At 45.1% G+C, this 23,561-nt stretch overlaps 1 protein-coding gene across 2 annotated transcripts in view; it reads right to left on the minus strand.

Moving 5' to 3' along the window:
* The window catches only part of NINL (ninein like), a 247,655-nt gene that overhangs the window by 74,106 nt on the left and 149,988 nt on the right, over positions 1–23,561 (minus strand). For both annotated transcript variants that reach the window (XM_030196281.1, XM_030196282.1), the window contains exons 14-17: positions 23,065–23,224; positions 22,908–22,973; positions 6,510–6,628; positions 4,170–4,516 (exon numbers count right to left, since the gene is read on the minus strand). In XM_030196281.1, the coding sequence (XP_030052141.1) occupies positions 4,170–4,516; positions 6,510–6,628; positions 22,908–22,973; positions 23,065–23,224 (692 nt within the window). The remainder of the gene's footprint in view (positions 1–4,169; positions 4,517–6,509; positions 6,629–22,907; positions 22,974–23,064; positions 23,225–23,561) is intronic.

The following is a 23,561-nucleotide window of genomic DNA, read 5'->3' on the forward strand; positions in this document are numbered from 1 at the left end:
TGTTTTGGTGATATCTTTGAAAGATAGATACCTTGTTCTGAACCATGCGCTTTCAATGACTATCGGCCTTCCTCTAGTTTCTAGTTTAAAAGCTGTTCTATCTCCTTTTTTAATGCTGATGCCAGCAGCCTGGTCCCACCCTGGTTAAGGTGGAGCCCATCATTCCAGAATAGGCTCCCTATTCCCCAGAATGTCGCCCTGTTCCTTACAAATCTAAAACCCTCCTCCCTGCACCATTGCCTCATCCACACACTGAGACTCCGGAGCTCTGCCTGTCTCTTGGGTCCTGCGTGTGGAATGGGTAGCACTTTAGAAAACACTACCCTAGAGGTTCTGGATTTCAGCTTCCTACCTAAGATCCTAAATTTGGTTTCCAGAACCTCCTTCCCACATTTTCCTATCTAGGTGACGCATGAGGTCTGCCAGTTTCAACCCAAAAGAAGTCCTAACTCACCAATTTACATATCTGGATTTTCAGAAAGCATTTGATAAAGCAAAGTCCCTCATGAGAAACTCCTGAGGAAATTAAAAAGTCATATGTTAGGTGGCAGTGTTTTGTTGTGGAATGAAAACTGGTTAAAAGTCCAAAAACAGAGTAGGACTAAATGGTCAATTTTCTCAGTGGAGAAAGGTGAACAGCACTATCCCAGGTATTTGTACTGGGGCCGGTGATTTCTAGCATATTTATAAATAATCTGAAAATGGGAAGAATGAATGAGGTTATCTAATTTACAGACAACACAAAACTATTGAAAGTTAACTCACAAAAGAATTGTGAAAAATTGCTGGAGGACTGGGAAAGTGGCCATCCACATGGCAGATGAAATTTCACATGGACAAGTGTAAGGTGATGAACAGAGGGAAGAATAACCCAAACTATAGCTACAAGATGCTAGGTTCCTCATTGAGTCACCCACAGAAAATGGATTTAGTCTTCATTGAGTGGAGGAGTAGCCTAGTGGTTAGTGCAGTGGACTTTGATCCTGTGGAACTGAGTTAAATTCCCACTGCAGCTCCTTGTGACCAGGGCCATCGAGAGACTGGGCCGGGCCCCCGCCACCCCCCCCCCCCCCCGAGGTCGTTGTCGCTCCCCCTCCACCCGCCCCGCTCCGTCCACCACCAGGCCGGGCCCCCCTGAATTCAAATCATAGTACCTCACCTCGACCTTGCTCCATGTGAAAGAAGCGCAGCAGCGGCAGTCTGCAGATCGCCTCCCTTCGGGCCTTCCGTCCCTGTGTCCTGTCCTTGCGCAAGTTACGTCAGGCGAGGGCGGGACACCGGGCGGGAAGGCCCGAAGGGAGATGATCTGCAGACTGCCGCTGCTGCGCTTCTTTCACATGGAGCGAGGTTGAGGTGAGGCGCTATGATTTGAATTCAGGGGGGCCCGGCCCAGTGGTGGATGGAGGGGACTGCGGCGCTGGGTCCCCCTTGGAGTCCCGGGCCCTGGGAATTTTGTCCCCCCTGCCCCCCCCTTTCGGCAGCCCTGCTTGTGACTCTGGGCAAGTCACTTAACCCTCCATTGCCCCTGGTACAAAATAAGTATCTGAATATATGTAAACCGCTTTGAATGTAGTTGCAAAAACCTCAGAAAGGCGGTATATCAAGTCCCATTTCCCTTTCCCTTCCCATTGTTGAAATCCTCTGCTCAGTGTGCAGTAGAAGCCAAAAAAGAAACAAAAAAAGCAATTTTTAGGAAAGGAACAGAGGATAAAATAGAGAGGGGGGGGGGGTGAATAATATTCAGCTGGCGGAGGTGTGCATTTTGCTGATCACCACCAACGTAATTCCCGGATATTCAATGCCAGGCCATGTCTGGGCTTTCACACTGAATATCTGTATTTCACAGAGCCGGCTAATGCATAGCCGGTTAAGTCGATATTCAGTATTTAATCGGCCATGGGTTACCACATAAAGATAGGACTGTGATTTATGTTGTCCCATTTATGCAGTACTCCTTGTCCAGTTTCATTCTGTATATCAAATCGACACTTAACCAGTCAAGTGCTGACTCCACCCCCAGAATGCCCCCAAAATAGCTGGTTTTCACTTACGCGCTAACCGGTCATTTTCAGCAGTACTAAACAGTTAAGTGCCACTGAAAATGAGCAGGATAGCCCCGAACAAAGGATTAACCAGTCAGCGGCCACTTCTGACCATTTCAATCACTTTGAATATCAATCCGGAGAATATCATAATACCTCTGCATCACTCCATGGTGTGACTGTACCTTTATTGTCTGTAGTTCCGGGTGCCACATCTCAAAAAAGGTATAGCGGAATTAGAAAAGGTATAGAGAAGGACGACCAAAAGGGCTGCCGAGAGACAGAGCCGGGCCCGGGGAAGGGCTGCCACTGAAAGGCCCCTCAAACTCAGGACGCAGTCGCTGGGCTCCCCCACCCACATTTGGGATGCAGCTGCCAGGTCCAACCCGGAATGCAGCCGCCGCCGCTGCCCCTCACTCACTCTTGGGTTGCCACCAGATCCCGGCGCCAGGCCCCTCTTGGAGGCCAGGGAGGAGCAGACGCACTAATGCACTGAAGTGGGGGGCCCCCGCCCCCTACGTCAGTGCGTCTGCTCCTCCATGGCTTCCAAGGGGGCTCGGCACCACGCTCTGTCTCTCATCTGCTCGACTGTGCCAGGACCAGTTCTTGATGGGAGCAGGAGAGAGACAGACCCCGAAGCCTGGTGCCGGGCCCCCCTTGGAGGCCGGGCCCAGGGAATTTTGCCCCTGCCTGCCTCCCCTCTCAGAAGCTCTGTATATAGTAATACTGGGCAGTAGAGAGGTGTTACAGGCCTTGAAGTCAAGGAGAAGCCAGTAGGTATACAGACACTGCCCATATTCAGTGCTTGTGCCAGCGAACAAACAGGACTACACAAAAAGATGTCCTATCTTTGGTTGCTTAGCTATGTGGGTGGTGGCACTGAATATCAGCCAACACTCGCAGAGCTTCCAGGTCATGGCTGGGATATTATACTGTTGTCCCCTTCTTCTCCCACCGAGCAAGAGCCAAACCCCTAGTCCAGGGACCCCCCCCCCCCCCCAAGCCTCTCCATCCCCCTCCCATAACAGCACCTTCTCTATAAACACACCCCCTACCTATCCTCTGTAGGCCAGGAAAGATTAGAAACAGTCTTATATCAAGGGAACTCATAAGGTATGAGGTCTGTTGCTTTTGCTAGTAGAAAATTGTCTGAGGTTGAGAAGAAATATCCTGCTCACCAGCTGGAATTCCTTACATTAAAATGGGACATGGTACCTGGGTTGAGGGGGGGAGTTAGGGAATTCTTGATACATTTACCTTAATAGATGGTTGGATTCATAAGAGTCCTGACAACAGGCCATTTTACTTCTCAAAGGGTAAGGGTTATGGGATTGGGTGGTAGTGAGATGTATACAAAATTGGGATCATTCTTCTGTTTTATACTATATGGTACTTTCATTGTTCTCTCATAGTTTTCCCAATATTATGTAATGGATTGTTGCTTTGTCTGCTATTCTTCTTCAACTGTGCGCTGTATGGTTCCTTTGATCCTGACTAAAAAACATTTAACCTTAAAAAATGGGACATGGTGGACAAATTCCACAACTATCTACAGTGCCAAGTTCGCAGTTTTCACTGACAAAAACCCACTAACATATGCACTCACTTCTACCAAGCTAAATACAACAGATGCAGATGACTTGCCGCACAAGCCATATATAACTTCAGCTTGAAGTATCATCCAGGAGCAGTGGATATTGATGCCAGCATCACTCTCTGAACTCACAAGGAAATTTTAAGGGAGTGCTCATAATATTGTTATGGGCTTCAGGCTAATGTGTTCGTAACATGATCAATAATTCTTCAAGAAAAGACCACACAACCAATTCTGGACTAAATTTACCTCCAGAAAGAGATATAGACATGCCATGGAAAAGTTTAGGTGGAATTCTAAGAATTAGTTATGTATTTAGGAAGATAAAACTCTCTCTTCAGAAATAATCACTTTGATATTTTCATGTATCTTCTCATTACTTTTTCCCTTTCCCAAAGTATCTCTACTACATAACTTAAAAGAAAAAATTATCCTTTTCCACTCCCATGTCTCATCCATGTCCAAAGGAAAGAAGACCTGCCTGTTATTCATTATGGTATCTCATGCTGCATAAAATAAAAAAGTTGTCAAACCTCATTAACTGTAGCTCATTTTGATGTCTTCTCTTCAGTTCTACTTGCAGCTCATCTTTCTCCTGGGATAGCCTCTGCCCTAAGCTGGAGATCTCCTTGGCGTAGTACTGTTCCAGTTCAGCCTTCTCCTTCTCGTACCTCTTCTCCAGCTCTTGGCTCTGAGAGGACTTCTGGAGCTGATCTTTCAAACCATCTATTGCTTCCTGAAGTTTTGCATTTCTCTCTTCAAGGTCAGCCTTCTGATCTTCCAACTCACTGATCTCAATCTTAAAACCCTGTTCAATGTCCTTCCTTTCCTTTTCAAAATTCTTTTTCATTAATTCGATTGCTCTCTCATAATAGTTGACCTGGTGCAGGGACAATATGTCAGCATTAGCAACTTATTCACAACTGTATTTTACCTTACATTTAGCAAAAAGACAGACTAAGAAATTCAGGGATCCTTTTACCAAATAGCGGTAAAAAATGGCCTTAGCGTGCCCTTATGTGGATCACTCCCACACGCTAAGGCCATTTTTGGCACTGGGGTAAAATGGCCAATTTTCTAATTTTTTTGTATTAAAGGTAACACACTAAATTTTCCCATTAGTACATGAGCCCCTACTGCCACTGTTCCCTCTAATCTGAGCGGCAGTCCTCAACCTACAGTACTGCCAGTGGGTGGTGCTATTTCACTATCACATTTTCAATAGTGAGGGACAGGCAAGCTCTGCGGGAGTCCAGGGAACCTATCTCTAGCCACTGAAAACATAATACAGTGATACCTCGGTTTTCGTCAATAATCCCTCCGAAAACAATCGGCGAAATCCGAAATCGACGAAAACCGAGGTATCACTCGATCGTGTTCCTGGCCTTCTTCGAAGGGCTGCTGGCTCTGGAAACTTTCCTTGGTCCCACTGAGCAGGAGAACGCATGGGTCGCCCTTTGTTTTCACAAAATTAGAGCAAGGTCACATGGGCATGCCGATGAAATTCAAGGCAACCAACGAAATCCAAGACAAATATTTTGCGGAAAAAATCAACTAAAACCGAAACCAACAATAACCAGTCAACGAAAACCAAGGTATTACTGTATTTGCAACCCCCCCCCCCCCCCCCCCCCCCGGCAGCAATGCAGTTGGAGGACTCCTGCTCAGCTTAGAGTAAACAGTGACTACCACCTATATTTTGGCCAGTAGGGACATGTGCTAAACCTGTGCTAATCGGTTAGAATGCAGCAATGCCTATGCTCTAACCAATTAGCGCAGAACATACCCACTCTCCATCCCAGACCCACCCCCAGCGCTAAAATATACATTTTATATTTTAGCTAAAAAATAAATTTTATTTTTCAGCAAATGGGTAGTACGAGCACTTCCCCAAATTACCGCGGAATGCCTCAGTGCACCCCATAGTACGCCACTTTTTGATACAGTAAGCATGTGTTTGTGCTTATCACAGCTTTGTAAAAGGGCCTCTCAGGCTTTTATGAGGCAATCAGAGATGTAGGTTTGCTACTGTAAACAAAAAAGCCAGATGTAGTCTTTGTCCATTTACATATCCCTTGTAAATGGTCATTTTATAATCCACTACAATATAATTCAGGAGGTGTGTGAGAAAACTCCTTGTTAAATACACAATATATAAACTAATCCTCACACAATGCTACTTGCAGGCAAAGTTCAAATATGAGCAATAAAGAAATGGAAGGAAAAAGCCTCATATAGCTCTAACCAAAATGTCTTATGCGCTTGCAATCATCATTGGCATAAAATAAAACTTCCATTCTCACAACTTTTTACTCTAGCTCATTGGAACAGTTCTCTCAGCCTTATTTATCTGCACAGAAGAACTTATATTAGAGCAGAGTCCTCATCTAGACAGCTTCTGTATTGTTGCTATTGTGCAGAGACCTGTTCCGATGAATTAGAGCAAACATTGTGAGAATGGAAGGTTTTTTTTTTTTTTTTACCAATGATTGCTTGTAGATCACACACACTCTCCATCCCAGACATGCTCCCTATGCCAAAAAATAACATTTAATTTTTCAGCATGTGGATAGCGCACACATCCAGAAATTATCACGGGATGCCTCAACGTGACCCGTGATGACCCATTTTTTGCTGTGGAAAGCACGCATTAATGCTTATTGCAGCTTTGTAAAACGGTCCCTATGGCTGGTGTAAGTGCTTGTGCCTAAATTAAAAACATTTATTATATATGTTACTCTAGTACTCTATAAGGGAAAGTAGGTGCCCGCTTTCTTTTATAGTATAGGCACCACACAGGTGCTCTCAAGGCACCTAAATAAATGGACTTCTTCATGTCTTACTGTGACTCTTCTAGACATCTATAACCTTACCTTCGTCTCCAGTTGTATTTTGAGGTCCTGTATTTCCTGCTGGCACTCTCTCAGCTGTTCTTTTACTAGCTCTGTCTCTATACTCATTGGCAAGGAATCCTTTTCCACAGCAATAATGCCTGCAGAGAAAAATGGCTTGCTTTTGTTTCTGTTCACAAATCTATGCAACAACTGACTTGTACGGCAGAGCGGCCATGGAGACTAAAGAAAAATGCTCCCCTATCAAACAATGCACTGAGACTCTGCAAAGATGCTCACAGGAGTTGAACATTTATGGAACAGGAGGTCTTACTGTCCTTACTTAGTGGCATCATCATAGCTGAACTTCAATGAGTGAGTAAGGATCAAGACTGTTACCACAACAACCTCAAAACCATCTGGTTGAATCTTAACCTTTGTGTGATGTGATGCTGCCAGGCCATAGAACAATACAATATGTAAATTTTGAGCAAAACAGCAAAAATGGTACACTTCTTGTGGTTAATGAAACATCAACATCCTTTCTACAAAGTCATTTATAGCCTCTGGGCTCCCGCATCCAAAATATATATGTATGTTTATTACTTATACTTATTAAGAAAATTTGTCCAGTGATTGGTTAAGTGTTCTATTACCAGCTCAACTACTTGCTTTCTGTAGTACTAGGCAAGTCATTTTCCCTCCATGGACCTTAAATCTACCTAATTGTAATCAGATAGTGGTAATATTGTTTCTTCTCTTGATGAATGAATAAACTAACCTCCAACGTCATCCTTTCCCAATTTTAAACCAGTTGCACAGTGCAGGACTAGTATGTTGCTCCTTTGGTTTCTCATTGGAGAGAAAAGATGCATTCAGTAGAGAATTTGCAGTGGAGACAATTTGATGCTGTTACCCAAGAGTATTGGGAGATGATTTGAATTGCCTCCTAAATCTGCAAGAACATTGTTGGATTTTTCCATTAGCTATTATTTAACCTGTGAGTCTTAATGACAATTTTGATTGGCTCACTCTTATTCAAAAGCTGCTTTGTGATTGGAGAGTACATCTATTTTACTGACTGGATAGTTATTTAAACACCTTGATGCCTTTTTATTGTAGAAAGTTGTTGAGAAGAGAATATGCCTTGCTGAAGTTTTCTGAGAAGATATGCATGGAGTGATTTCCCCCTGAAGCAGAGCATTCTTCCAGCTGAAAACATGGTTGAAGGAAGGCCAAACAACAGCTGGCATGGTTAAAAATTGAGGTGAAGGAAGTTATTAAAGCTAAAAGAAAATCCTTTAGAAAATGGAAGAAGGATCTTACTGAAAATAATAGGAACAGAATAAGGAATGGCAAGTCAAATGCAAAGCATTGATAAGGAAGGCAAAGAGAGACTCTGAAAAGAAGATTGCTTTGGAGGCAAAAACATAAAGTAAAAACTTTTTAGGTACATTAGAAGCAAGAAGCTGGACCGCTAGACAGTGGCGTTCCTAGGGGGGGGCGGTGGGTGCAGTCCGCCCCGGATGCACGCCGTCGGGGGGGGGGGGGTGCCGCGCGCACCTGTCCTCCGTTGTTCCATGCTTCTTCTCTGCCCCGGAACAGGTTACTTCCTGTTCCGGGGCAGAGAGGAAGCATGGAACAATGGAGGACAGGCGCGCGGAGTGCACCCGGCGGAAGGGGGGGGTTCCTTCACGGGGGTGTCCTTTCGCCGGGGGGGGGGGGGGTCCTTGCTGCATCGGGGGGGCGGGGCGCATCGGCGATCCGCCCCGGGTGCCAGCCCCCCTAGGAACGCCACTGCCGCTAGATGACCTCAGGGTAAAAGAGGCACTCAGGGAAGCCAAGGCCATAGTGGAGAGACTAAATTAATTTTTTGCTTTGGAGATTCCAGTGCCAGAAATAGTATTCAAGGCTGATGAGTCAGAGAAACTGAAACAAATCTCTGTAAACCCTGAAGATGTAATGGGGCAATCTGACAAACTGAAGAGTAATAAATCACAACTTCCGGTTGGCTTCCGAACAGATTGGCTGCTTGTGCAAAACACTCCTCTGCTGAATGCTAGTTTCTCAACTAATCTCCTCACCTGGATCCACTCTAAGGACAATTTATAGTTTTATTACTTTCTATCCCTGCTCCGAATATGAATAAAAACCAAATTGGACTCACAGTTTAGCATCTCTTCCAATACTAAGCAGCTCAAATCTAATCCTTCTTCACACAACAAACTAGGTAAGATGGTAGGAACTGAGAATAACAAAAATCCCATCATGATGGAACTACAAGGTATTAAAGAATTGCTACACAACCATATGGCCATATCAAGAAATATGCACCAGGAATTGGAGAATATTCATACTCAGCTGGCTGCTTCTCAACAAAATATTGAGGCTTTAACCCTGCGACTTGGTGCCACTGAATCCGCCATACCACAAGTTCAAATCTAATACCGCAACGAGGCCTACCTGAGGGAACGTAAGACTTGGATATGCTGGCATTCCTCAAAAATAGGCTTCCAAAACTTTTGGATATCTTGTTTTCTACACCACTGGAGTTTGATTGTGCTCATCGCACTCCGAGCAGATTACAGTCGAGCACCAAATTCCTGAGGCCTGTGGTTGTTCGGCTCCTTAGATATCAGCATACATTGCAAATCCTTCAGGCATCTAAGAGCAAATCATCGCTCCTGCACCAAGGTAAGAAAATCATCATCATTCCCGATCTGGTTTCCACTACTGCTGCAAAATGGAAGGCATTTCTTGCCCTTTGTCAGGATCTCAAGGAGTTGGGGGCGCAATATGACCTGTTTTACATGAGAGTTACAAACTGGAATCAAACAGTTAACTACTCTGATCCTGCTCTTCTACGCAAATGGATTTGTGATATTAAAGGTTATGGTATATGCTATGTTATAAGGAGAGAACTGTTCTCCTTATAGTAACTATGTTACTATGTTACTATAAGGAGAACAGTTCTCTCCATGGGTCTTTTTCATTAATGCCCGCCATTTACTATCTATATACATCTTCTTTATCCTTTTACATATTTTTATATATTATGCTGTAATCTTATTTGAGCTTCCTGATATGATGTGACACTCAATATTTAATAGAATGACCCATTTCCCCTGTCTATTGATCCTTTTGGTGTCTTCTTCCCCCTCCCCCATTTTTTATCTCTCTCTCTCTTATATTTGCCTTTTTTCACTTATAAGAGCTCTTTGATTATTTGTGAGCCCGTTGGGTATGAATGGGTGAAGTGTCTGCATTTTTTCTTTACATAAATGTTATTACAAATCTTGTTTCACAAAGACAGCGATCAAGTCATACTACTTAATATGGATATCATTAAAACTAAGCTTGATAGCCTGATTAACCACTGGTCCCCTCTTACTTTAATGTGGTGGGGTCATATGAAAGCTATAAAAATGACCATAATGCCTATCAATAATTACTACTTAAGTATTCTCCCTACACTTGCTCCAACTTCATTTTATAAATATATTAAATCCAAACTTTTGAAATATCCTTGGAATAACAAGCCTCCACGCAACTCTATAAAGATTTTAAAAGCATCTAAAATCAATGGTGGTGTTGGTTTCCCAGATTTCTATTTATATCATATGGCTGCTATATTAAGACATGGTTCCCTATGGATGACTATACCCTCTTTATCTCAGGAAGTTTCAGCTTGGTTTAAAATTGATGCAGACCTATTATGTCCCATTCCTTTGACATGTATTCCCTTCACTCCTAAAAATAAACTAATCCATCAATCAGACCTTATACAATCCACCACTCATTCTCTACGTACCCTTGATTCTACACTTTCGAAACCTGGCACTCTCTTTGCAGACAACCCCCTCTGGTTTAATTCTGAAATCTTAATAGATAAACAACCTATTTTCTGGACAAGTTGGTATTACAGGGGCATCTCTTGCCTATCTCATGTTTTAGAGGATTTATTACAAAATATTTATTAACTGATGATGATATTTAAATGAAGCATTAATAGATACTGGGGCTCATTTTCATAGCACTGAGACTTAAAAAGTTCCATAGATTATTATGTATATTACAGTTTATATGCTTCTAAGTTTGATGCATAGGCGTAGACTGGGAGGGGCGAGGGGGGGCAATGCCCCCCCAAACGACGCGAGGCGCCGCCGCGCCATTAGTTTAAAAAAAAAAAAAAAAAACACATGCAGGCACGCGCTCCTCTCGGTCCGCTTGGCTTCCCTGCCCTCTCTGTCTGCTCCCGCCTTCCTCTGACGTCATTTCCTTTCGGGCGGGACGCAGACAGAGAGGGCAGGGAAGCCAAGCGGACCGAGAGGAGCGTGTCCGTCTACCTCTCTCTCTTCCTCCCTCCCTCCGGTGCAGGCAACAGTCTTCAGCTTTTTCAGCGTTCCTGGCAGCGGTAGCGATGTACACGCTGCCTTTGGCTCTGCCCCGAAGCCTTCTCTTCAAGTTCCTGTTCCCGCATAGGTGGGAACAGGAACTTGAAGAGAAGACTTCCGGGGCAGACCGAAGGCAGCGTGTACATCGCTACCGCTGCCAGGAACGCTGAAAAAGCTGAAGACTGTTGCCTGCACCGGAGGGAGGGAGGAAGAGAGGGGGTAAACGGAGTCACCATCTTGGACCTCGCGGGGGGGGGGGGGGAGCAGAGGGAAGATGGATGGGACTGGGAGGGGTGGGGAGCAGAGGGAAGGAGCAGGAGATGAATGGGACTGGGAGGGGTGGGAAGCAGAGGGAAGGAGCAACAGATGGATGGGACTGGGAGGGGTGGGAAGCAGAGGGAAGGAGCAGGAGATGAATGGGACTGGGAGGGGTGAGAAGCAGAGGGAAGGAGCAGGAGATGAATGGGACTGGGAGGGATGGGACTGGGAGGGGTGGGGAGCAGAGGGAAGGAGCAACAGATGGATGGGACTGGGAGGGGTGGGGAGCAGAGGGAAGGAGCAGGAGATGAATGGGACTGGGAGGGGTGGGAAGCAGAGGGAAGGAGCAAGAAATGAATGGGACTGGGAGGGGTGGGAAGCAGAGGGAAGGAGCAGGAGATGAATGGGACTGGGAGGGGTGGGAAGCAGAGGGAAGGAGCAAGAAATGAATGGGACTGGGAGGGGTGGGAAGCAGAGGAAAGGAGCAGGAGATGAATGGGACTGGGAGGGGTGGGAAGCAGAGGGAAGGAGCAGGAGATGAATGGGACTGGGAGGGGTGGGAAGCAGAGGAAAGGAGCAGGAGATGAATGGGACTGGGAGGGGTGGGAAGCAGAGGGAAGGAGCAGGAGATGAATGGGACTGGGAGGGGTCAGGCACAGCAGAGGGAAGGAGCAGACGATGGATGGGACGGAGGGATGGTGAGCAGAGGGAAGGAACAGAAGATGGATGGAACTGGGAGGGTTGGGGAGCAGAGGGAAGGAGCAAGAGATGGATGGGACTGGGAGGGTGGGGAGCAGAGGGAAGCCTACTGGAAAGAAGACACTGCATAAAACAGAAGACACTGGGATCAAAGCGAATAGAAAAACTAAATGATCAGACAACAAAGGTAAATAAAAGTATTTTATTCATAATTTATTAATTGAAATGTGTCAGCTTTTTGAAATGTGCATCTGTGATATTTTGCCTGTAAATTTCATTTCCTTCCTCCATATTAGCATATTCATTTGCATATTTATATATGCAAATGATATGCTAATATGCTCCGCCCATTCTTTGCCCCCCCAAATGAAACAGTCAAACTACGCCTATGGTTTGATGGTCCATTCTCTCTGAATATAATTAAATAGCATATAAGATTTTACAGGCATACAGCTCCGTTGTGCAGTTTTTCATTATTGCAACTGTTTTTTTGGAGCCTTTATAAAACAGGCACTCCATAAGCTCCTCTGTACTTTCACAGCATTAGCACCTTGTTATAAAATTATCCTCCCTACTGGGAATGTATTCATACAGTGCTTTGAGCAGCTAAACACACATTTTCTACCCTATTTATGTATGTTTATAAAAATATTAAAGATAGCACTAGGCATTCATATTCAAAAACCTGCCAAGTTAGTAAGTTATTTGCATAAGCAGTGGAATGGGGAAGGCCACAGGTGCTATGGTCCCACTAATATTTTGCCCAACCAGAGAGTTTGGGGAGGGGCTAGAGATTGGTTTGTTTGGCTCCTCCAACCAGAAAGATTTTCCACTGCCTCTGGTTATCTGGATAGATGTGCCTCTGAATATATCTGGATAAAATTATCACTATAATGTCATCTGAATAACTTTGGGGTCCTTTTACTAAGCTGTGGTAAAAGGGGGTCTTCGCTAGTGTCAGCATATGTTTTTGATGCGCTGAGACCTCCTTTTACCGCAGTGGATAAAAGGCTGCCATTTGTTCTGGAAAAGAAATGGCCGTGCGGTAAGTGAACCACTTGCCGCATGGCCATTTTGGGGGGGAAGCACTTACCGCCACCCATTGAGGTGGCGGTTAAAAGCTCCCACACTAAGAGAGGAAGTGACGTCACGAAACGGCATGGCTGCATGCTAGCTGAGCTCCGTATAATCCGCGGAGATTTATAAGCTAAATAGCCTGTTTCAAGCGGCGAAATAACTGCAAAACACGAGCGGAGGAGAGCGCAACACAGTGGGATTAAATTTCCGATGCAGACGGAGACGGAGAGACTGAATTTCTCCCGCTTTGCATTTACACCGTTGGCGCGTGGCGAAAACAAAATGGCGGCCGCAACATCGAATCGCCCGGAGCGGGCGATCGCGGTAGCGGAACTGGTAGAATTAACACCCGCAGGGGAAGCACACACCAATAAAGATCAGGAGGAGCCCGAGGAAGAAATGGGTCCGGAGTGGCAGAAGTGGCTTCAGGAGATTCGGGCAGACCTGAAGGCAATGCGAGGTGAGCTGGTGACTATGGGGGCAGATCTCAAAGGTGAAATAAGAGAGCTAGGTTCTCGATTGGAGGAGGCAGAAAATCGGCTTGATGCCCAGTCAGATGCACTCGAGACCTTAGATCAGCGAACCACGGAAAGCCAGCTGGCCCACCAGCAGGTCCTCGACAAGTTAGAGGATCTGGAGAACCGTAGTCGCAGATGTAATTTGCGGTTTCGTGGCCTGCCGGGGTCCCCTGCCTACATTGACTGTGAGGATACTATACAAAGACTGACGAGTGATCTGCTAACAGCTGGAGGTACAGCAATAGAACCAACCGCGATCCTCATTGAGAGAGCTCACCGGGCATTCAGCTCCCCACGAGCCAATCTGCCTAAGGACATAATAGTGTGCTTTAGAGACTTTAAGATGAAGGAGCAGGTGGCAAAAGCGGCACGACAGACCCCAAATTTTAAGTGGGATACATACACAGTTGAAGTGTATCAAGATCTGGCAGCCACTACATTGAAGCGCAGAGCGGAACTCAAACCAGTCACTAGAAGACTTCAAGAACTGGGGATCCGGTATAGATGGAGACATCCATTTGCGCTAGTATTTTATAAAGAGGGTAAAATGCAGCACATAAGAACACTTGCAGAGGCGAAAGAAGTGCTGCCAGAGGAAGTCGAGATGGAGACATCAACCCCGACGACAGCAGCAAAGAGAGGCCCAACCCGGGTGATACCGCCTAAATGGCAACGAGTAGGCAATGGTCAGCGACGCCTAAAACGCCAACAGTCGGCAGCAAAAGTGACCTGATTGAGAAGCACTTCACTGGGAAGCCTCGGTTAAGGAGCAATTGTTGAATTGGCAAAAAGACAGAAGTTGATTGAACGTGCGCTCAGTGGCAATGCTGCAAAAAAAGAAAAAGTTGGACCTTAGGAAGTGATTGGGTGATGTATTTTGTTTTGTTAATACTATGCAAACACCTGTTATGTTGTTCTGTTGTCACTTAAATTTATAGAAAGGTAAAAATTGCAAAGAGATAAGGCTTTACTCAAAGATGTAGGAGCCTCCGCGGAAACACGGACTGAACAGCTTACACTTCCTTCTAGAATGCCCTTAGTGATATACAGGGGCAGCTTTCTAAAGAGGGGAGGGGGGAGGGGGGAGGGAGGGAAACCCTGGGATAGGGACAAGAAAGAGGCCTATCAGGATGTTAAGGGGAGGGCTCATCAGAGGAAACCACTAGGAAATAGGCAAAGAAGCATAATGACTCAGAGATTAGCAGGCAATAGAGCAATTTATTATGACATCTTATGGCAGATATCAACCTACTACTGATTAATGCCAGAGGGTTGAATATCCCGAGAAAGCGACAACTCCTGTTTAGGGAAATGCTCCGTTTGCGAGCAGATGTGGTCCTGGTGCAGGAGACCCACTTGCTGTCCAGACATGAATATTTGTGCTACCATAAGAAATATCCCCATATATATTTTGCGTCCAATAGCGACAACACAAAGAGTAAAGGGGTAATGATGGCATTTGTAGGTGATAAACCTTGGAACATACTTAAAGTGACCAGAGACAAGGGGGGAAGATACCTCCTGGTAGTGTTGTCGCTGTTAGGACAGATCTTTACTATAGTAAACGTGTATGGGCCGAATGCACAGCAGGAGGGTTTTTTTTCAGAGTTGGACCAACTGCTCCAGAAACATGTAGAGGGCTCCCTATTGGTGGGGGGGGATTTTAACCTTACCATGCAGGCTCATCTAGACAACTCCTCGAGTAGCATACAATATGGCCGAAGAGATAGAGCAAAATTGTACGAATTTGTGAATCACTGGCACCTAATAGACCTGTGGCGGCGGGTACACCCAAGAAAGCGTAGCTATACTTACTATTCTGCAGTACATAAGTCATCCTCCAGGATTGACTACTGGCTAGGAGAAGCAGCGATAGCAGGATTGGCAGGGACACAGCAGATTTTACCTAGAACCTGGTCAGACCATTCTCCGGTTCTGATGCAGCTGACATTACCCAATACGCGAGGGAGACAGAAAAGCTGGCGTCTGGATGATGCTCTTCTGCAGGATCCGGCTAATCTAGTTAGCATTGAAACCAATATTAAAGAATATATCCAATTCAATGATAATGGGACAGTTTCACCGATAATAGTCTGGGAGGGATTTAAGGCAGTTATGCGGGGTCACCTCATAGCGCTGAAAGCACACACTAGGAAACAGCGGATGTTAAAAGAGGCGACTCTCCGGAAACAACTAGAACAGGAAGAAGCCAGGCTTCATAGTGGTGGATCGGAACATAAGCAGGCGAGCTTAGATAGAGCTAGCCGGCTGCGGGATCAAATCTGTGATTTGGAGCTGGCGGATATCTCCGAGAGTCTTCAGAAGGCTCAACAGACTCACTATGAATTTGGTAATAAGGCTAGCCGTCTGCTGGCCTATAGGCTAAAACAGCAAGCGAACCGCAACATAATTGCGAGCCTAAGGGATGAGGGAGGGGACACCCACACAGACTCTGATTATATAGAACTAGCATTCAAAGACTTTTATGAGAAGTTATACACCAGAGGTGAGGAGACAGATCACATAGAGATAACAGATTACTTAGAGGGGTTGGAGCTTCCAAGACTGACATCTAGTGCCACTCAGATGTTAGCGCACCCTATTGAAATGGAAGAGGTTATTCACGCTATTAAGGAGCTCCCGGCAGGTAAGGCTCCGGGACCCGATGGCTTCACTGGCAAATTCTATAAAACATTTGGGAAGCTGTTGGCCCCGCTGCTATTGCAAGTGTTTAATTCCCTAGAGGATAGTCCGGGGCTCCCCCCAACCTGGAATTTGGCTAATATTACGGTCATCCACAAGCCAGGGAAGGACCCACAGCTCTGTGGATCTTATAGGCCTATCTCACTGTTAGGGATAGACTATAAGATCTTCACAAAGATTTTGGCAACACGACTGCAAAAACATTTACCCTTTCTAGTTCATGAGGATCAGGCAGGTTTCGTGCATGGGAGACAGACATTCGATAATATACGTAGAGCACTACATTTGGTATACCATGCACAGGACACGCGGTCTCCATTATGCATTCTGTCACTAGATGCCGAAAAGGCGTTTGACAGAGTGAGCTGGTCCTTCTTGTTTGGAGTGCTAGATAAAATGGGATTCACTGGGCGTTTCCTCCGCTGGCTTCGTCTAATATATAAAACCCCTCAGGCCTCCATTAGAGTAAATGGCAGACTGACAGAGCCCTTCAATTTATATAGAGGAACAAGGCAGGGATGTGCAATGTCCCCCCTGCTTTTTGCCATTGTAATGGAGCCGCTGGCGGTTAGGCTTAGGGCACATCCAGAAGTAAAGGGGCCACGATTGGGAAGAATTGAAACGCGGACGCTTCTCTTTGCAGATGACGTCTTGCTGATGCTAAAAGATCCTGAGACCTCCTTTCCGAAAGTATTAGAGATGCTAAATGCATACGGGAAAGTCTCGGGGTTTAAGATTAATCTGGACAAATCTGAAGTGCTTGACATAAATATTCCCATTGAACAAAAATCCCGTCTGCAGCAGGCAACTCCGTTTCGATGGGCATCGCGATACATTCGATACCTAGGGGTTAATATTCCCAGAGACATCAAGGAGCTATACCAGGTTAATTTCCCCGAGATAGCGAAGCGTTTGCTGCAAGACTTGCAAAGATGGGGGGGTCTACAGTTGTCCTGGGTTGGGAGGATAAGTGCAGTAAAAAGGGTAGTACTCCCAAGGATACTGTATCTCTTTATGGCATTACCAATCTCCATCCCAGATAGCTTCCTACGAGGCCTCCAGAGGGACATCTTCTCCTTCATCTGGAAAAAAAGACCACCACGAGTTAGAAGAGAAGTTATGTACCAACCAAGGCAGCAGGGAGGGATGGGGGTCCCCTCTATCACCCTATATTACCAGGCGGCACATCTTAGAACAATAGCGGCTTGGTTCACAGACACAGAAAAATTGAGTGTCCGGATGGAGCAGGGCTGGGTGGGCCCCTTCCCGCTTAGGGCTATTCCATGGCTAGCTAAACAGGAGTTGGATGAACTTATCAAGGGATGCCCGCCGCTGATGCAGTGGCCCTTGCACACCTGGAGTGGGGTGCGAGAACAGTTTTTTCCAGGACGTAAGTTTTTTCGGCACATGTACCTTAGATTTGCTCCACACTTTACACCAGGAAGACATGACACGGCCTACTGTGGCTGGGAAGATATGGGTCTGTGCACGTTGGGCCAAATGTGGGAAGAGAATACGACAATAGCGTTTGAAGAGCTCTGCAGGGAACATGGTTTATCCTCCTTACAGGCTTTCCAATACTACCAAGTACAGGACTTTATAAAGCGAAGGGCAAGAGATGAGCTTAACTTATCAGAAACTAAGATAGAAATGTGTATGATGAGAGGGGGAGGTAAGGGGAGCATATCAAGACTCTATGAAGCATTGCTTCTATACTCCAACCCCGTAGAACATTATTTAGCTATATGGAATGAAGCCTTGAAGGAAACATATACTTTTCAACAATGGAAATTAGCATTTAAATCTTTGCTTAAGGTCTCGATTTCTAGTTCTATGATTGAGAATGGACACAAGATATTATACTGCTGGTACTATACCCCGCATCGCATTGCAAAGATGTTTAGAGGATGCTCAGCTACATGCTGGCGACAGTGCGATGGAATAGGGGACATGTTCCACATCTGGTGGGCCTGTACACACGCTCAGACATACTGGACAATGCTTCTGAAATTTCTGACTGAGGTCACTGGGATAACCTACCCAATGAAGATGGATTATTGTTTGCTACATTTTAAACCCGAAGGAGTTCCAAATCCAATACACCAGTTTGCTGGACAACTGTTTGTGGCAGGCAAGCTGGTATTAGCAGCGGCTTGGAAACAACCATCACTGCCGGGCCTTCATAGAGTCCTGCAGAAATTAGACTACATTTGCCTTATGTCCAAACTCACAGCGCTACGGAATGGACATTTAATACAACATCAAAAGACTTGGAAGCTTTATGAACAGTGGTTGTCCTCCCGGGACACTAAGAGCCAGTAAATGTTAGGCACGCATGAGTAGGTCGAGAGGGGGGGGGGGGGGGGGGGGGGGGAGGAGAGGAAGGGAAAGGGTGAGAGGGGTTCTGAGAAATTGAATGAGTGGAATTAGAAATGGGGAACAGCCCAGAAAAGGTGTTAAGCAATATGGTTGTATTAAAGTTGTTCTCTGTTTTGATATGTTTATATCTGAAAATAATAAAATAAATGGTAAAAAAAAAAAAAAAAGCTCCCACACTAACCCTGCGGTAACCAGGCAGCGCCACTACCACTGTGTAAGAACCGGCGCTAAAAAAAATTGAAAATATTTTTGTAGCACCAGAAATGGCGCACGCGGGGGTGGGAACTACCGCTGGGTTCCTGCAGTAGTTCTTGATTGGCACATGGCAAGCCTGTTGCTGCACGCCAACCCTTTAGTAAAAGGGCCCCTTTATGACAGCTCTCTGGTTGACCAGAGAAATTTGGGTAAATTTGATACGCCAGCACTGAATTGACCAGCTAAAGTTAAACTCTGTCCCAGGAATTTCCCCAGCTCCACCAGATATAATTTAACACGTAAGAGGGGAAGGGGTGGAATTTTAATATTCAATATTTAATATTTGTCTGAATAACTCCCAAAGTTAGCTGGACAAACCATTTGAATATCACCCACCTTTGTCTTTTTGTTTTGTTTCTAACTTGCCTAATTTTGAACATTTTACCCATAGCTTTCAGATCCTGAAACTGCTGGAAGAGGAATTCTCACATAGAGAAAAATTGTGCAAGCAAAAATTTTCCAATAGCACTGTGGGTTTTTGCTCACTATTTAAATATATTTCTTTGAAAATGTACAATAAATTTAGCCCAGGTCCACCCTTCAAAACAAGAAAGTGTTACAGCACTACAAAAAGCAGAGGCTTACCATATTACACCAGTGCTGGGAAACAAACACTGATGCCATTAGCCATAAATGCAGAGTCAAACAGTGCCACGTCTGTCTTTGTGTGAAGAAAAGGCTCATGTAGGTTAAATTGTATGTATTATGAGTTCAGCACATCTTTCTTCGGTTTCTGACATGGAACAGTGGGGAAATAGATCTTTCATAATGTATGCAGAAAATTAGGAATTCCCTAATATGACAGATCCACTGTAGATCCTTACAGTGGCATAGCCAGAAGGAAATTTTTGGGTGGGTCAACAGGTAAGTCAGGTGGGCAGATATTTCCTCTTCTCTGCCCTCTCCCCATTTTATGTTAAGTTAAAAAAAAACTTAGCTGGCAGGGATCCCCAGGCCCCAAGACATCTGCAGTGCACCAACCTACGTTTAGAAAACCAAGACAATCACTGGCAGGGCTCAGAGCCACCAGAACTGGCACCCCAGTCATGCTCAGTTCTCATGCGAGAATTGAGCATACCCACAATGCCAGCATCAGCAACTCGGAGCATTGTAAACTGACTGGGGTTTGGTGGGCTTGGGATGTCTTCAGCTGGTGGGGCATGGAGATCTCTGCTGGCTACATTAATGGTGAGGCTAGATTTGCCAATGTTTTGAAAGAGAAAATCCAGACACCTGCCATTGCCGGGTCCTGTCCTAAAAAATAACTGCAGTAAGGGCAGTAGTGCCTGCAGGTCACACTGAAGCATTGGGGAGGGAGGGAAGAGGTAGTACAATAGGTTACACTCCTCAGTCCCTACTGAGCCGCACCTTTCTCTGCAGTGCCTTAACATATATTATATATTATAATTTATATTTATTGCATTTGTATCCCACATTTTCCCACCTATTTGCAGGCTCAATGTGGCTTACAGAGTATGGTTATGACATAATCACTTCATGATAACAAGTACAGTGCTTAATGTTTGAAGATTAGGTAAGGGAAGACATACATATGCATCCTCCATACAGTATTAAATCCAAACATATATTCTGCATCCAGAGCCACTTGGACCCTGCCCGAGTAACTGGTAAACAGCAGAGCTAGGACACTCCCCCATAAAACTTCCATACAAAAAATATTTGTTTTTAGTATAATCTCAGTAACAGCAACATAAATTTTCTCAGTACCAGGAATATTGTGAAGTAATACAAAACTACTATATACAAATAGTCACTCAGGATATGGAGCAAATCTGCCATTCCAGCATAATTTCCAAAACTCTCATAACAAGAAGCCTACCTAGTAAATTGCAGTACTGTAAATATGCAGTAGACCCTAGAACATCAGTACACCTACTGGACAAACTGAACAAGCCAGATCCTTACACAGAAGTTCCATTCTAACCGATCCCCACATAAAACACAGATTGACCCTCACCAAGTACAAACTAAGGGGCAGATATTCAGCTGGGGGCAGTAAGCATATTTTTTAGGCACCAGTGGCATTATCCCCAGATATTCAATGCTGGGGCCATATCTGGGTTTATGCGGCTGGCTATCTATTATGCAGTAAAGTGTGATATTCAGCACTTAACTGCCTAAGCAACACCACATAAAGATAGGACTGTTTTATGTGGTTTGATTTGGCCACTTAACTTAGGAGGTTAAGTACTGAGGGGCCCTTTTACTAAGGCATGCCGACAAATGGCCTGCGCTGGTGTAGGCACGTGTATTGGACGTGCACTGGTCTATTTTTCAGTGCACCTGCAAACAGGGCCTTTTTTTTTAGGCCAAAAATGGAAATGCGGCAAAGCAAAATTGGTGCACGTCCATTTTGGGCCCGAGACCTTAATGCCACCCACTGACTTAGCGGTAAGGTCTCATGCATTAACCAGGCAGTAATTGTCAGTGTGCGTACACTGCTGACTACTGCTCGATTAGCGCCGCAGGGTAGAAAATAAAAAATATTTTCCAACGCATGTATTGGATGTGCGTAAAAAATGGAATTACCACCCGGGGCACGCAGTAGCTGGGCAGTAGTTCCAAACTGACGCATGTTGGACGTGCATAGGCACCTATGCACCTTAGTAAAAGGGCCCCTCAATATTGGCACTTAACCCCATAAGTTCTGACTCCGCCCCAGACCACCCACAAAATAACTGGCTTTTAGTTTAGAGGTCAATGCTGATATTCAATGACACCAAGTGGTCAAAGCCCGCTGAATATCAGCAGATAGCCCAGTACAAGCAATTTAAGAGCACTTATATCACTTTGAATATTGACTGGTAAGTGACCATAAACTAAATATAAATACTTAAGACAAAAATTCTATTCAGCTGAAACCCCATCAAATCAGACTCTTGCATGTAATACAATATGAGAAAAACAAAAAAATTTGCCCCCTTGTATTGTAAAAAAATGTAAAGATAGTAGATGTCAGGGCCGGCATGTAGGTGGGGGGAGGGATTTACATCAAGAGCAATTGTTCTGGGCCCCAAGTCTGCCTGAAGCTGAAGAAGATAGACTTTCGGAACCCCTCCCCTCTCAAATTTCTGCCCTAGGCCCTAGCCATGTGTAACACTGGTTCTGTACCTATCCAAAACTGACTTATTCCAATCACTAAATAGAAAATAAAATTATTTTTCTACCCTTGTTGTCTGGTCATTTTATTTTTCTAATCATGTTGTTCCAGCCTCTGGTTTCTGTGTTCCTCTAACTTCTTTCAACTCTCTTTCCAGGATCTCCTATCTATCTGTCATTTCTTTTCTCTCCCTATGTCCACCATCCATCTCTCCTTTATGTCCCTGTCTTTATCTTCATCCATTTCTAGCATCCCCCCCACCATTCCTTCTTTCATGTCCAGCATCCTGTGTCCTGTCCCTTCCTTGTCTAGAATCTCCCCCCACTCCTTCCCCCATGTCAGCACCCCTAACTAAATCCTTTTCCTTACACCCCCATCCAACATTTCCTCTTTATTTTCCTATCCTTCTCTGTGTCCTTATTTTTCCTCCCCTAGTGCATCTTTCATCTGTGTCCTTAGTTCCTGTCCTCCTCCTCTATCTATCTTCCAAATCTCCCAGTCCCCCAGCAGCAGCTCCATTTCCTGCAACCCAGCTGGCCTCATCCACAACTGCCACCAGGTCACCCGAAAACCTGCAGTGGCAATTCAAGACCAGATGGCAGCACGGGACTTCCCGGCTGTGTGACCGCTGGTGACTCTACAACATCCTGCCCCCACAGAAGTCAGTGTCTTAGGGGGCAGGATGCTGCAGAGCCATCAGCTCTCATGCAGCTGGGAAGTACCATTCTGCCTTCTGATCTTGAATCATCACCACAGGTTTTCGGGTGGCCTGATACAACCTGTGAGAGCAGCAGAGAAGGGAGCAGGTAGGGAGGCAGCACCCCCTGAGACCAGCAGTTGGCAGAAAACTGGCACATAATATCCGGTATTCTGTTCTGCCTGCTGCCAACCTTCCCCTGTGAAAACCAGTCAGGCAGGTCACTTGAGCTGAAAGTGGTTGGACCCAGGCCCACCTGTGGCTACACTCCTCGCTCCATAGCCCCTCTAAACATGAAGCCTTTGCAATGAAGATGATGTCAGAAAATGTTATTCTTACCATTCGTACCCGCAGCAGACAAACTTCTTCTCAGTTTAATGCCCGTATCTTTCTTATCCTTGCCAACTTAAAAAGAAAAACAGAACACATGAAGGAAATTTTGCTTAGCAAAAATAAAGAGAGGTGGGTATTCTTCTGCACCAGAGCTATCTCTCACCAGTATGAAAATTAGTGTTCTGGATTTGCTCTTTGCTCCTCAGGTACATTGGTCTAAGATTCTTCATTTTGCCCAGCAAGCGACGATGTTTGGTCTCATGGAGTTGGGACTTCACTGTTTCCAGCTCTGTTTGCAGTTCATCATTCCGATCACGTAATTCCTATCGTGTGAACAGCAAAATAAGGGGGGGTGGGGTGGGGTGGGGTGGGGAAGGATTCATCAAGGCGTGGCCATATTTTTGAAAATGATGCTAGACAGTCGTTCATGTCCCTGTTTTTTTGTCATTCAAAGGTTGGACTTTTCACTTTGGAAAATGGCTATTCATTGTGGATGTTTTCAGTGCAAAAATGTCCCTCTCACAGCTATAATCAAACAGGAAATCTAGATGTTTTTCCTGTTTGATTATGGATGTGAGATGGATGGAATTTTTGATATTATGAGCAGGACTTTTTTTTTAATGCCCTTCCATGTTTTTCATATTAGTTATTGTACTATGA

Source organism: Microcaecilia unicolor, chromosome 3, assembly GCF_901765095.1.
Source record: "Microcaecilia unicolor chromosome 3, aMicUni1.1, whole genome shotgun sequence".
Taxonomy (NCBI): Eukaryota; Metazoa; Chordata; class Amphibia; order Gymnophiona; family Siphonopidae; genus Microcaecilia; species Microcaecilia unicolor.